Genomic DNA, 15,968 nt, shown 5'->3' on the forward strand with positions numbered 1-15,968 from the left:
TTTTGAACCCCCAAATAATCCAGCATTTAAAGTCTCTTCCTGCCAGCATTAATGCTGATGTTGTAACAGAGGTTTTTAAGGTCTGAGCCCCAAGACCTCGTGGAGAAAATGTGGCATCTTGGAAAATATCCATTGCCTACATCAGAAGGCAAGTGGACACAGCAGGGAAAAATGAATTACAGACACAAAAGATGAATAAATGAAGAGCTAAGAACTGGGCAGGGAAAGAGACTGATGATTGTTATTGGGAGAGTGTGTTGAAATGACACAAGAGAGGACATGATAAGGAGGAATAAAAACAGTAGGAACAGTATATAATAATTTTGTCATTTATGATCCATAAAGAGGGTTATTATATTTTTTTTCTGCAAGAGGTGAAAGACTAAGATGGTGGTCAGTGGAGAAAAGCACACAATGTGACTTAAAATAACTGAACTCATTTCAGCTTAGCAAAAGGAAGGTTGAGAAGGATGTGATTTCTCTCTAGAAATATATCAAGAGCAAATGCCAGATGGAAAAGGGCTATTTGAGCTAGAGGGCAATTTTGGCAAAAGAGCAAAAGGGGGAAATCAGCCATAAATACTTTCATCCTGGAGAGCTTTCTGCCCATCTGAACAGCAAGGGTGTGCACTGTCCTCTCAACTGGTGCTACTGGGGCAACATCTGGCATTTAAAACTGGATCCTGATTACTGCATGGAAAAGTATCAGTGACAGGACTGCCTGATTTTGGCAAGGCAGGATGCTCATAATGCTCAGGTCTTTGGGAAAAGCCAATGAAAATGGAAATGAAGGGAGAATTTGCTGCAGCCTTTTTGTTAGCTAGCAGTTATCAATAAGACTGAGTGTACTGAAAATTTCCACAGTTGGTTTCAACCTCACCCAGCCAGTCCCCTGAAGCTCTTACCTTCATGATTTACAACCATTTTACAATGGAAAAGAATGCACATCTGTGAAGACCGTGTTTCAGAAGTTACCAACACATTTTCTTATTGCAGCTGAAGCTACTAAATATGCTTTTCAAAATCCTTCAACATGCCAGCCAGTACTGAACTCCAAAAAAATGGCACCTAAATAAATATTAGACAGAAATTCTTCTAAAATTGCTAAATTTTTGGCAGCATGAAGGTAGCCCCTCCTTGGAGGTTCTCCTTCATTTTGGTTGTTGTGATTTCTCTGTTCTTTGACCTGTAGTAACTCGCTCTGAGACTGCTGGACTGGTGTCAGTGGGCAGGAAGTAGCACGAGAGCCAGGCAATGTTTTTAGTTTTGTGTATAGGAAAGTTTCTGGCCAAAAGTTCTTCATTTCCCAAATTAGAACTGTCCTATAAATTCAACATGGTTCAACACTGCTAGGTCTGGGTAAACATTTCCTTTCCAACAAAGCATGTAATATGTCTGATTAAACATCAGTAATACTTTAAATATTATATCAACATTTTTATTAACAAAGAATAATTAAAATACCAATCTGTGCCAGTAGGACACCAGCCATCTTGAGATGGGGAGAGTTTTCTGACCTGCCAGATGTGCTCTGTTTCCATTATTTTGGTGGTGATTTGAAGGATTTTTCATTTAGTTTAGCATTTTGTTGCTAAGGGGCAAGCATAGGTTTTGTAGACAAGAGTGGACAAACAAAAACTGAGCCTGGTTGTTTTTCACTTCAACATCAACAATGTAGTTGATTAAACTAAAATTACAAAAAAATCCTATCCATTCTGTCAGTTGCAATTCCTGGTTTCAGTCCACTACTGTGTTTTGATCTTTCCTATAGTCATTGTATAGTCTGGAAATTTTTATATCTTGATCTTCATATACTCAATTAAGATGTAAATTTTCCAGCAGTCTGATTAATATTAATTTCAGGTGGTATGAAAAGCCTGTTGAAACCTCTGAGAGCTTTTCTTTCAACTATAATGGGCTTTGGATCAGAACTCATAATAGCAGTAATTTGTTTGAATCTATTCTAGCTAATGAGTGATTAGCAGATGCTTTTTCCCCTCTTTACCTAACACTTGATAAACCAGAATCCATGAGGAGCTGTGTACTAAATAATGGTGTGATTTTACAAGCCTCAAATTGCTTTAGAAAATAGATTTATAAATCATGCACATAAAGGCAAAGGATATTGACAAATTCTCTGCTATTAAAGAGGTGGCTTGCTGTGCTTTATGTGAGCCTCTCAACAATAAAGTGTTACCTGTCATGGGGCACTGGGAAAAACTATCAAGTCTTTATATATATTGGTGTCTCCTTTCTGTTTTCTTTTATTTGAAGTGATTTATATGTCTTTGATATTTCAGCTCAAATTTCCTCTTTTTTAGGATCAAATCCTTATTTAAATGTTGTTAAACAATTGTTCCTTTGTGCAGAAAGAGAGTTATGCAAAGGAATTACTTGTTGTTATTCTCTAAGTCACCTTTCAATCCAAGCAACCTTTCCAAAACTGAAAGATACCAACTATCAGGATTTGTTCTACTCGACCTTTCTTGATATTTAGGCATCTGGCTTTCCAGCTCAAGTAATCAAGATGATAATTAAACCTACATCTTTGTGAATGTCAAAACTGTCATCTGCATTCAGGATGTTACAGGTCTGCAAGAAATCATGATCAAGAGAAATTTAACATCAGTGAGGTCATTAGCAAATTGTTCCAGCTTTGGCTTCACCAAAAAATACCTTGTCAAAGCAAATGAGATACATGGAACCATGTTATATTAACTTCCCCTATAGAATACCCAATCAGTGTTGTTATAAAATAAACATATTTGTCAAATAGAACTATCAGGAGTATTTTAAGTAATGCCCAAGCTGTTGTTGCAGATAACGAGTATATTTTAGAATGTTTCACTTCTAATATCTTGCACAATGTGCAGTTGTATATGCATTTATAACACCAATTAATTACTTTCCTGCTGCAAATTGTATTTTTAGAGAAACCAACAAAGACCCTCTATGCTTCACATGAAAAAATGGAAAATGAAATAGTAATTCAAAAATTAATTAATGATGCAGTAGCTTCCAGCTTAGAATAAGACAGTCAGGTCCGTTAAGGTCATGCAAAAACATGTCTTGAAATTGTTCCCATTTGCAAATGAAGTCATGTCACAGTTTTCTTACCCCCAAACAATCAGAAGTAATTTTCTTTCCAATAGCCAGTGTGGTTCTGAGTTTTCAGCCAAAGCTGTGAACCCACACTTGGCTCTGATACCAAAGGGAGGCAACCACTGTTTGTCATGATATGGGGTCACTCATATCACAGGAGGTCTTCTGTCATCTGCACTGAAACTGTTTCATCCAAAACATTATAAATATAGGCAAGTGTAGGAATTATTTCAATTTGCCTGGCATTATTTCTCTCTCATGCTCCCTATCACATGCAAAATTAAAGCACAGCAACTCCAGCTGCAGAGCAGCATGCAACAGCACTTCTGTGCACAAGTTTGCTCTGCTCAAATCTTTCTTTGGAGATGGTTTTGCAGCTAGTTGAAGAAATGAAGCTAAAAATGTTGGCTTGGAACTCTAAATGTGTGCTTTAAATAGCCAGGATGATAGTATGTATTTTCACGTGTTAAAAATAGGGTTTGCAGAGATGGAAGGACTGACTGGGTACCTCAGATAAATGTGCCATGTGAGATGGAGTGAATTCAGTCCATGTGTCCTCTCCTGTGGCAGGAGAATTGTACAGCTCTGCAGGGCAAAGCTGCACGTCCAGTGTGCAGTGGCAAGAAATAGAGAGTGTAGGGAGAATCCGTGCCTTGAAGGCACTCAGAGACATGCCAGGCACCCAAAGCCTTTTCATGACAGGAGACTCCCCTCTATCTAAGATGCAGTTAGATGTAGTGCTTCTGTCAGCTCTTTACATCACAGGCAGATGCCTAAAGCACTTGCCCAAAGAGTGCTCTGGGTCATGTTCCAGGATCATTCTCTGCTGAGCTGGAATTTCCATCAAAACTCTCCAGCTGCTCAGCCAAGAAGAAAGACCTTTGAAAGCAGGAGGAGCACTCGTGCCTGACTCCAGCCTAGCTCTTGGCCAGCTTGGGTAGGGAGATTTACTGTGCTGGTTCCTGCTCCTGCAGTTGTTTGTGCCTCTCACATTAAATATCTCCAATGGAAAACAAGATTTACCGATTGTTGCTAGAAATTTAAAATACTTCAGCACTTACCTACATTACTTGTGTTTTGGACTGCAAACTCTTAAGAGTAGCCCTGGGCAGGAAATTTTGTACCAAATTACTTCTGTCCCTGTAGATTAAATTTATTACTTGAAGCAAAATGTGAGCCTGGGTGAACGGAAAGAGGTTCTTAATTGTCTGACAGCCTGCAAATTCCTCTTTTTCTAGTATTTTTCAAAGAATGGGAAAACAGGGTCCCTTGTGGCAGTGCTGGCATTTTAGGAGAAGGTGTGAAGCAGCATCTCGTTATTAGACTAATTATAGCATCTGATCTGTGAGAGACTTTCTAACAAGCCGAAGATTTAATGGTACAGCTGAGCAAGTCAGCACTTGGCAGCACATGCCTGCAGGTCTGGGCTCTCAGCAGGGGGATGGTTAACCTAGGGCAGGGGAAATGCAAACTCTGACCTGTGGTGTGGCTTAGGGATGGAGGAAAGGCCCAGGAGAGTACTGCTGGGCAGATTTAAAGTGTTTAGAAAAACTCCCCATGCTCTGTCCCATGTACATTCATATAAAAAGCACCAGCATCTGGAGACAAGTGTGCTAACCCTTGAAGGCTAGAACATAACTGAAATATATTTAAATACAATATTAGAAAGGATAACCTAAAGACTACCATGATGTATCTTAGCCCTGAGTCCACATGCTGTTTGCCAGTGTACCCTCTGATAGCTGGGGTAACAGCTCCTTTATCTCCAGGGTTTTGCAGCAGGAGCAATAACAGCTGAAACAACCCAACTGCTGGTGGTAAGCTGGGGGATAATTCAGAGTTAGCCTAAAGCTCCCTCTGGAGTTAAAGGAATGATCAGTGCCTCCAAGGAGAGACTCAGAGATGGGGATCTGAGTCTTTCTGGAGAGTTCAGTGTAGGGAAAATCCAGAGAAGTGCTCTCCCTTTGCCTTGCTGGAGCTATGCCAGTGCAGGGCCACTGTCTGGGTTTTCTCCTGCTATTGGGGAGAAGAAAACTTGCAAACCTAAATTAGGCTGCAGTGCTGGAACAAAGACATACCACAGTGGATTCTGCAAAGCTAAAGGACATTGTCCAAACAAATGCTGTGCTGGCTTAAGCATTACCTTAAGTTCAGTTAATTAGTGATCTAAACTTTGGCTGATTTTAGGGGTAGTTGTTTTTTATTTTTATAGTATTACATATTCTAGCTTTAGTTTTCAAGTAAAAGTGATGCTGTATGTTGGGAAAACTTCAAAAGGTTTGATTTTCTGAATGTGTATGTCAGAGTCCACAAGTCAGCTCTCACAAGCTATAAGGACCGCATAAATTAAACACTCACGATCTGAAATAATTCTTGTAAAGCCCTGACCCTGTAGTTGGAGGAGTTTGAAGGCACTTATGAGAGATTTCTTTGTTCAAAACCAATTCAGAGAAGCCTTGAGATCTCCACTGGTTTTAGTTCAGTTTTCAGCTACTGCTGTACCTCTCTTAGCAGGTGGCACTTGCTGTTGTGACAGTTGTGTCTATAAAACAAACATCTGTGGAAATAGTCTTGATACTTACAGGACCATAACGATTTGGAGAAAAGAACCCATCATTTCTACCAGAACCTGAACTCCTTTGATATAATGAGTAGTACTTAAGCAATTAAACAATATTTATCCATTCATCATCTCCAAAATACACAGAGAAATGCATCTCTTAGCAAATATTCCCAATCGCAAAACTAAGCTTGCCACAAGGTTAATTGCTGGACTAGAAAAAATACATCATAGATGTTACTTACAACCTGGGAAGCATTGCTAAACATGCAGAAACATGCTGAAATAAGAGGGAGCCTTCCTTTTGATTTGAAAGGCCATTACAACTATGGTGCTGAATATTTTTATCTGCTTTTAAAATTGTGACATGTATCATTAACAATTATGAGATTTAAGCAAGCATATGACAGCTTGTTCCTGCTTTCCAAATTTTCAAGGTGTTTTTTGGTTTTGGGGGAAGGGGTTGTAGCACTAATATCAAGGTGTCTTTAAAATCCCCTTTCATAAAATTCTCTGTATTCTGCCTCCTCTAAAATAAATTATTTAGCAATAAAAAGTTTAATGAACACAGTTCTTGATTACTGAACATATAAACAAATGTGGTCCTGTTTTGGTATTAAAAACCTCTTTTGTTTCCTGGGTAGAAGCAGGCTTTTTCATACAAAGCACAGAACAAACTTTTTGCTCTCAACTGGCAATGCCACAGCTTGAAAACAAATTGGTTTGCTATTAAAAATCTTGCTAACTCAGTGGATGTAGTTTTTCCTTCTTCCTTTATCTATTATATAAAGCACTACGAAATATAGTTGTTCAATGCTCCAGAATCCATCTTCTATTTGTGTGTTGTTTAGAAAATGCTTCCATATTTGGTCTTTTTCTGCAAAATGTGTAACACTAATCATCACATGCTATTTAAGAATAAATTTGGCTAAACAGTCATCATGCTCCCTCCATTCCCAGAAAAAAAATACAATAAAATAATTTTTAAATCCTTTTTAATAAATTAATATTCATTCATCAATATTTTCATAAAGCATCTCTTCATCATTCCATTTTACTATTCTTTTTTTTCACTGCAGAAGAATACCAAAAATACATAGCTGTGCCTTAAGCAAAAAGAACTGGGTTTCACTTTATCTTTACAATGGGATGAAATCAACTTGGAGTTAAACCACCATAATATTTCTACTGTTTATTGACCCTTTGGGCTATAACAGAAGATAGTTTCAGTTTTCCTTTTTTTAAATGCCTTTTACAAACAAATTATGTGTAAATGTTATTTATAGTAGTGTTGAGTTACAAAGGAGTTAATTAGCTGTGAAATACAACACTCTGGTGTGATTTAATTGAAATTACCATTTTTAGTCTTAAAGCAATCTATGGTTAAAATAATATACTGCAGCTAGTGCACAGGGTCAAGAGCCAGAAAATGGGAGGTCAAGGCAAACTGCTCTTAACACGTGGTTGTACGTGTGTTTTTCTGTGTGTAAGAAATCGTGCTGGGACTGTAGGAACAGAATTGGCAAAAAAAGGCACAAAAAATGTGTGTGTAAGATGATGAAGTACTAACCTTACGTGAGATTTTCCTGGCTTTTTTCAAGTCAAACCAAGACTTGGATCTGTTCAGGTTAAAGCTGTTTGTGACTAAACCAATGAATGTGAAATCTTTTGAAAAAGCTGAAATGTGCAACTGCCTACTTTTTGCAAGGACAGGCAAGATGGGGAGCACAGTTCCCTGAAGGGGGCTGCAGTAACGTGCTGCCCTCCAGTAGTGCAAAGGGTAAGAGAGGGAGAGAGTCCTCAGAGATTCAGCCTCTTGCACGTGTAGGGCCCTGAAAAATCCACACTGCCTCTTTGCTCTGTGCAGAGAGTAATTTTCTGCCTTCTTGGAAATTCTGGTTGAAGCCACTGAAGAACCGATTTCAGTGGGATTTGGAATATACATTTCTGTCACAACTAAAAAGTCGCTTCTTATTGAAGGTTTCTGCCTGGCCATGTGATTTCTAGGAGGTGGGGCTTGAAGAAAAGGGAGTGCTGAGGTTAAATCATGAGGACAGGACCATTCTCAAATCCAACTTCTTAGGGTAGTTCTTTTAGGGCACTTACAGGAAGACTTGCTTGGGGTTAATTTCAGTGGGGAAATTTTTCTAAAGCAAAGCCTACCATTTATAATTTTTATTAAAAATCAGATAGCTTTATTTAAACATATTTTGCTATTAAGATAAAAACTTAAGAGAGGTTTTCAACAATTCTTTCTAATATGTATTTTGGGAGGGTGTTAATTGTTAGTCACTTTGATTACAAAGGTGACAATGTGCTCTATAATCCCTTCACAGTCTGGAGAGATATTGAAGAGCTCACAATACATTGCGCTTTACCAATGGGACTTAATACTGGGGAGCTTTAAAACACCAAGTTTTTCTGCTCCAGCTATACAGGTTCCTTTGAGGCTCTTCATGCTGTGTAGTTGTCTGCAGACACAGTGCTTAAAAACTGCAGCTTCAGCCACTTTGCACCCTTGCCAAGGCTGCAGCGGGACTGCGGTGCGGATCCTGCCCAGGCAGCCGCCGGGGCTCCGGTGAGCGCTCCCGGCTGGGATCGCACTGCAGGGACGCCGCAAGGCAACTGCGCCAGCCCATCCACGCTCAGGGAGCAGCCCTGGGGATGGGACTGGAACACCTTTGCACACCAGGCTCATCTACGCTGGAATTTTGGTCCAGAGCAAAGTTTCACAGTTCAGCTGCAAATAGGGGTGGGAACAGTAATGGGCCGTGCACGGCAGCAGCCCAAGTATCACTGCTCTACTCACAGGTAAATCAAGTCCTGGCAAGGACAGGAGGCAGTCGTTACTGAGCCAGGGCAGCCTTTTCACTTCCATTCATATTTGGTGGTTTTGCTAGATGCATATCCACACATATTTTTGCCCATAGAAGTCTCCAGCTAGCATTCAAAGCTCTCTGTCAAAAAATCTCATTGATGTCCACAGGAATTTCGCATGCAGAGAACTGTCAGGGCTAAGCCTGAATTCTATTTTTTTTAGATCTATTTATGCTACTGTATTTGTTGTTATTTGAGAATGTACATGATAGAAACACTGTTTACAAAAAATATATCTTCTTTTCTTTAGAAAGATTTAGTTCTGCTAAATAACAAATTAGGTTTACAGATCTGAAATTGGCATACCTCAATGACTACAATTTACTAGACTGAAAAAAGTTGGAATCCCAGAGAGGGAATGAACTGGGATCAAAACTAAAATGGTCACATTTGCATGAAGGGTATGTTAGAACACAGTTAATGCTGAAACAAAACATACTCTTGTGATTTGTGATGGCAGCACACTACCTTGGTAAGTGTAGGCGTATACTTTCAGTATATAAATAAAATATGAAAATGCTCCATTACTGAATCAAAGTATCAGAAGTGCTCTATTTGCTCAACTCTAGAGAATAAAAAGTTATAACATCACAGAAACAAAAATATGACATAACATGCGGTCACGATAGCAAGCACAGGAAAGAAAAATATTGAGAAAATATACTTATATGCATATTATGCAAATATATTTTACATTAACATACAATGTTATAAGAATGTTAAATAATATGAATGCATGTTTAAAAAAGGCTACAGCTAGGTGACTTCATGTTGAAGTAACAAATAACCTGAGACATCTTCTATGCTTTCACTGGAATAACAATCTTTAAATCTACAGCAGATGTAGAGCACATGGACAGTAGTTGAATTCTCAGCTAAATTAGACTAGAAATGTGCTGTTCTTTTTCAAAATGACATGGCAGCTGGAATCAGTCCAAGGGAAGGAAAATGTGCTGTACATTTACAGTACTTACAAAAGATTCATGTCACTGTTGATGGACACTTAAAATGCTTGTTTGAAATATTATAAACCTGTATATGTCTCCAAAGACCTACAACACTCCCATGATCAGCTCGCTTACTGCAGAAGAGAAAGCAAGAGATCATTAAAAACTATGTCCATCCTGGACTGGGAAAATATGACATATATAACCCCAAAAAAATTTAGCAAAGAAAAATAAATTGGGCTTGATGAAATGGTAGTTGATGGATCTGCAATATAAATACTTACTTTAAACTTACCAGTGTAACTTTACTGCTTTATGATTCGTGTGTATGGCAGCATTTACAAAGGATGTTACTAAATACTAACTTTATACATGATTACAGCTGTTCAAAAATTTCTATGACAATCAAGGTTTTGTAGTGATAATATACAACACTTACTTTCTCAAGGCTTGCTTCTTTGATGACACCTGCCTTTCAATTTAAAAAGTTCCTGTGAAGTGCATTCTATGTTAAAGTGTCCATAACCTCAGAATGAATGTGTTCATGTGTGTGTGCATACATATATTTTTGCTTTGCAGTATGTGCTTTAAAGTACACACAGTTCTTTGCTACATGTATTCACACATACATGAGTATGGTCTACATAGTAAAAGTTCATATATATATTTTTTTTATATATAAATATATATATAAATATATATATAAACTCTGCAGGCAAGTAGTACTTCACTTGTTATAGTTGAAGTCCTTTAAAAAAACTAAGTCACTCAGTTAACATAGTATAGCCAGTAAATTAAATTGAAAAGAGAAAATGTGAATGGAAACACCATTCTTGACCATCTGTCGATGGCATTCACATCTGTTAGGTCGGGGATTTTTATTTTCAGTTGCGAAGACCTTCTTCGTAAATGGCCCCTCTTGCTGTGGGAGCCTGTTCTTTCTGACGAACGCCTTCCCAGGCTTTCACGATGTGAGCTTTGTTTTCTGTACTGGATTCCTGAGTTGTCAAAGGATATGGTTGAATTTCGGGCTTCTGTAACGCTGGTGGTGACCTCGTTGCTTGCCACCTCGTTGTGAATTTCAAGCGATGTTAGCAGAATGTTTCCATGGGTGTCCACCTAGGGGGAAAAAATAGAAACATAAAGTCTTTCAAAAGACTTGACATCGATGAACGGAATGTGGGTGTATGTAAATCTCCAAACCCATACATACCTAGAAAAACAATGTAATTATTTTTAAGCATGTGATAATCTTAAAAAAGAAATGGCATTATTCAGCTGCCTAAAATTAGGCAAGTACTTAAATACTTTTACAAACAGGGTTATCATCATGCTACCAAACATCCAGTACAAAACCATACTTGGCAAACTCCACCATTTTCTTTTCCCTCTGAACCAGCCACATTTTAAAGGATGGTACAGTTCAGTGAAACCTCTGCATTGCTGGCAATAGAGCAAGAGAGCAAGGGATGGATCCTCTTGCTGCTACAGTAGGAAATTAAATTAAACTGGCTAGTTTTTTTTTTTTTATCCTGAGATCTAAAATAAGATTTTTAAAAGTGCCTGTGAAGTTTGCAAAAATCATAAGAACAGCTCTGATGTACTGAACTCTCTATTTTACAATCACGGAGCTTATTTACAACTTATCTCCTGAAGTTTTCTTTCCACAGTCATTTGCAGAGTTTTCCAATCATGGCAATTTTTAACTGCAGGGATTTTCTGTCTGCATGATTGATCTCAATAACAAATGAACTTAAGGCATAAAAAAAAAGTGGATGGATTGAGGAAATAGGAGGGACTCTTCCCTTTCACCACCCTATTCCAGAGGCAGTGACCAGTGTTTAGCACAAAGTATATTTATCATGCTAACAAAGTCAAAGTCTTGGTGAGAGAAACTTGACAGCGATTTCTGTGTAGATATTTTGGTTTAGTATGAATAATACTTTGCTTAATTTAATAGCAACTACAACTACAGCAAGGTCAATGTTTGTGTTAGCAGTAACTCATATCCAGTCAAGGACTAGGCATCAGCCTGACAGACAAAAATCCAGGTCCCTGGTCAGGCATATCACAGAGCGCTCCATACAAAAATCAAAAGAACCCCATATAAATTTCCAAGTACAGAGCAGTGTGATGCCATTTTCAAAGAAAAGGTCCTGATCATTTAGCCTCTTAAAATCTGAGCCAGATTCTCCAGTCTCCTGAGTGGCAAAAGAGAAGCAGCACAGAGTTGTGTATGGCTCCATCAGTCCAGAAACCTTAAGAGTTTCCATGAATGGCGCTGAGGAGAAGTTCCAAGGAATGGTGTCTTAATCAGTATTTGATAGTTTCATTGGTGGGGCAGCACAACCCCCATGCACCAGGCCCTACAGGCTGAAGGATGAGCAGTCAATACAGATAATGCAGGAATCAGCTCCAAATTTTCTGCCAGTTTTGGGCAAGGAAAATGATGGCTCAAGGTAAAAAATAATGCCATGTGCTGGGTATTTTCAGACAGTTAACACACGTGTGACTCTGTTCAAGACAATTTATTTCTCCATGTAAAAAATAGATAGTGAATCATGGAATACAGGATAATTTCCAGTTTTACATATGCAATTTATTCATCCATAATTCATTGCACAATTAATACATTTTTCTAACCTGCCATGTGATCTAGCTGTTTGAACTGTGTAGCAGTTGAACATTTCATTCTAGAAGCATCAGTTTAAAAGTGATTGTAAAAACAGGCTATTGTCACAGCCTTCTGAAGTTTGCACAGTCATCTGATACCACGTCCTTTGCAAGCTGTGTGATGGATTAAAAGTATGTGCAGTTATGTGTCTGTCCATATGCTTTTAACTTTTTTCATTCTTATTGAAATTTTGTGAAATGGATATTTCTCTCATCAATTATTGATGCTTCAGCTTATCTCTTCTCAGGGAAGACAATTATGATAGCATATCAGTAATGCTTTGCCAAGGTGCTTGCAAATGGAAAAAAAAAGAATATAAAATGTTAAAAATGATATACAGGTAAGTAGGAAAAAATTCTAAGGTATCTAACCAATCCTGCTGCTGTAGGCAATGGCACATTATGCTGATGAGTGCCTATAAATAAAAATAAACAACATGAACAAAAATAATGGCATGGAGAAGCCTCAGTGGTGATTAAGAAGAATTTATTTTCTCCATTGCAGAAAACCTTTGGGTACAAAAGTAAGATATCAAGGTTTGTAGAAAGGAGTTCATGCTGTTGAGCAGTCTCTGTAACCAGGGAATAAACACAAGTGTAAAATACAGTCATGGATATCATCACTACTTATGGTGGTCTCTGAAAAAACTGATTCAGTTTCTTCTGTTGGTTTTTTTTTTCTCCCACTAAGAGTACAAATTATGATCAGGATATTTTTGTGTACAATGTGTAAAATATCTCAACAACCTGTTTTTTCCTTGTGAAGCTTAAAACTAAATTTCTCATCCAGACCCCCATGGCATCAAATGTCATCTTTCCCATCTCCTCCCAGGCCTTGAGAAACATCCTTCAGCTTACTAAAAATGTCATAGCAGAGACCATTTTGGTGCGCTTCACTCCTAGAGCCCTTGCAGGTCTCTATTCCTTTTCTTTCCACCACCACAAATGTCAACTCCTCTTTCCCTCAGGACTTCCTGATCTCTCCTGATTCTGTCTGACACCTACATAGACACAGACATCAGCCCATCCTGGGTACTTTGTCCTTCTACACTGAATCTTGACTGTGGTGAGCTGTCAGTTGAAAGCCTGCATTATGGAGGGTACACCGATGCTTTCAGGCTTCTCCTGATCAAGGAATTCATTTTATTCCTAGAAGGAAATAATAGGAATAAAATTAATTCCTTGATCAGGAGAAGACTGAATGCACCTTCTTCACCTTCTTTCATAGCCTTCTTCACCTTATCAGCCAACTTCACATGCCACCTTAACACAGCTTCTGCCTTTAATGTGCCAACTTCTCACTGTTTGTCACTGCATCTAGATGCATCTGCATCAAATCAGAAAGGTGGTCAAGAAAGTTGCAACTATTGTGTAAATTATTTTTCTAAAGGTATCAGTATGTCCTATGAAGCTGCATAATAGTATACATTTTTCTCAGAATGTCAATGAAACATATTTGGAAACATACTTTTGAAATTCATCTGTTTTGCTAATGGAGCAACCAGCTTGCATGTCAAATAAAAGGAAGGAGCAGATGGAGAGAAGAAGTGGTCTGCAGAAGCTAAATCAGCCTCTGGTCCACAGATACTCTTGAGATTCATTCTCTCAAATTGATTCCTTCAGAGGTTTTGAAGAAACCACCTAAGCTGTTGACAACATTAGAGCTAATACTTTGTGACAATCTTAAGGTGATGTCCTAAAGTATGAATACTTAATGCATGAAACATGTTAAAAAGTATTTGCACATAAACATGACTTTGGAATCATTTAAGCAATGATTTAAATTACTTTGACAAAGGTACACAAGCTCTCTCAACAAATAAAGAAGCAAACCAATAATGGCAGGCTAACCTGTGCAAGCCTCATGCTTGCCTGAATATACAGGGAAGGCAAAATCCTTCATGAGTGAACACGGGTGTTGCTCAGAGGCTCCAGGGAAAATGTTACCCCAGGTATAGATTAAGAAAAGTAGCTCACTGGATTGCAGGCAGTTGTGGCTATGAATGAAAAACAAGGCTAATGTCTTTGATAAAATTTAGGTTTACTCTGTATGAGCCTTAGAATACAATACCTGGCTCAAAAATGTCACTCTGTGCACTGGAAATTCTCCCCAAAATTCTCTCCAATGACTGTGGATTTGGCCAATTTCCCCTCAATTCTTACCATCCTTCTTTGACCAGAGTATTTCCCTTTCTTCACTTCTCTGCCAGCCCTGTGCTTCCATTCTTTCTGCAGCCTTCTTTCTCCCACTTTGGCCCCACTGAAGCCATTCCTTCCCACTTCTACACTATGGTCTCCATGTTTGATTCTCACATCTCCTCCCCAAAACAAGCAAGGGTTGGTTGTTTCCTTGGAGTATTTCCCAGTAAATTCATCAAAATAGATGGAAACAGCTGAGTACCAAATCATTAATTAATTCTCTGCTGAATCAGCATGGATACAAATACGCAAAACCAGCGTTATTACTTCAGAATAAATTTTTATCAAACTCCATCCCTCCCACCTCTGAGTAACTACATCTCCTGCACCAGGCTGAAGTGACTGAATCTCACATAAGCGCATTTTGAGAAGCAGACTCCCCTTTGAAGGTTTACCATTTCTGAGCTATACATATTACAGTACAAGTGAAAAGTTCAAATACTCCAGCAGCCTAATGTCATTACCCAAAAATGGCTGTGACTCACCTAACTGAAGCCAGAAGGAGGAGAATTAAGACATTGTTCACAAAGAACCTACTCCTTGATCTTGGAGGAACACCGAGTCACCAGTGGACTCAACTTGGATTATATGCTCCAGGTCCAAAACTTCAGTGCCCTGTTATATTTGGGAAGTCCTAAATCTACTTCTTAATTCTGCCTAGCATCCAGGCTCACTTAGATGTTAGCTATTCTAGTTTAAAAAACAAAATATAATAGCTGCTATTAAATACCTTTCTCCAATATTTTTTTTTAAACTTCAACTTTAAAGCCAGTTTGAAAGCACTTTACTAGGGCCAGAAAACTACCATAAGCCTTGATTTATTATTAGGTAGAGTCTGAATTGTTTCAAGTTCATTTAGTTCTCTGTTTAATATTCCATAAATTTTAAAGAGTATTTTACAATGAAATCTCTTTTTCCTCATAAGTCTTTCAGAGGAAGCATTTTGCTCAAAAATAGGAAGCATTTTGTTGAAACCCCATAGGTATGTTTACTTGTTCATCAATCCCAAATTTTCAAATACATGTAAACACTTCCCATCATGTGAAGCAATATAAATGCAAATAGGGGGTTTAAATAACATAATGAAAAGCTCTGTGTCTGTAGTTAGTCTTGCATTATTTTACATCAAAATTAGTATTTAAGTACATACAGAATCACAGAATATTCTGAGTTGGAAGGGACCCACAAAGATAATCTGGTCTGACTCCTGACCCTGCACAGCAGCATCCCCAAGAGTCACACCATGTGCCTGAGAGTGTTATCCAAACATTCCTTGAATTCTGTCAGGGTTGGTGCTGTGACCACTGCCCTGGGGAGCCTGTTCCAGTGCCCAAAGGTTCTTCTCTGGGAGAAGAACCTTCTTCTATTATCCAACCTGAACCTGCTCTGACACAACTTCAGGCCATTCCCTTGAGTCTTGTCACTAGAGAGATCAGTGTCTGCTTTTTCAGCTTCTTTACTTATGCATAAATGGCTTTCCAAGATGTAGAAAAATATGCAATCAGGCCTAAAATTTTATCTGTGCTTAAAGCTAAATACATTGACCACATTATGCCTTGGATATGTAAAAATAATTTAATTTTTAAAAAAATTATTATTTCCAGGCAAAA

At 38.3% G+C, this 15,968-nt stretch overlaps 1 protein-coding gene across 1 annotated transcript in view; it reads right to left on the reverse strand.

Moving 5' to 3' along the window:
• Positions 1-6,640: 6,640 nt before the first annotated feature.
• Positions 6,641-15,968, reverse strand: part of GABRB3 (gamma-aminobutyric acid type A receptor subunit beta3) — a 115,660-nt gene continuing 106,332 nt past the window's right edge. Inside the window, exon 9 of the mRNA XM_064711316.1 lies at positions 6,641-10,605. Within this exon, the coding sequence (XP_064567386.1) occupies positions 10,255-10,605 (351 nt within the window). The 3' untranslated portion in view covers positions 6,641-10,254. The remainder of the gene's footprint in view (positions 10,606-15,968) is intronic.

Source organism: Zonotrichia leucophrys, chromosome 1 (genome assembly GCF_028769735.1).
Source record: "Zonotrichia leucophrys gambelii isolate GWCS_2022_RI chromosome 1, RI_Zleu_2.0, whole genome shotgun sequence".
Taxonomy (NCBI): domain Eukaryota; kingdom Metazoa; phylum Chordata; class Aves; order Passeriformes; family Passerellidae; genus Zonotrichia; species Zonotrichia leucophrys.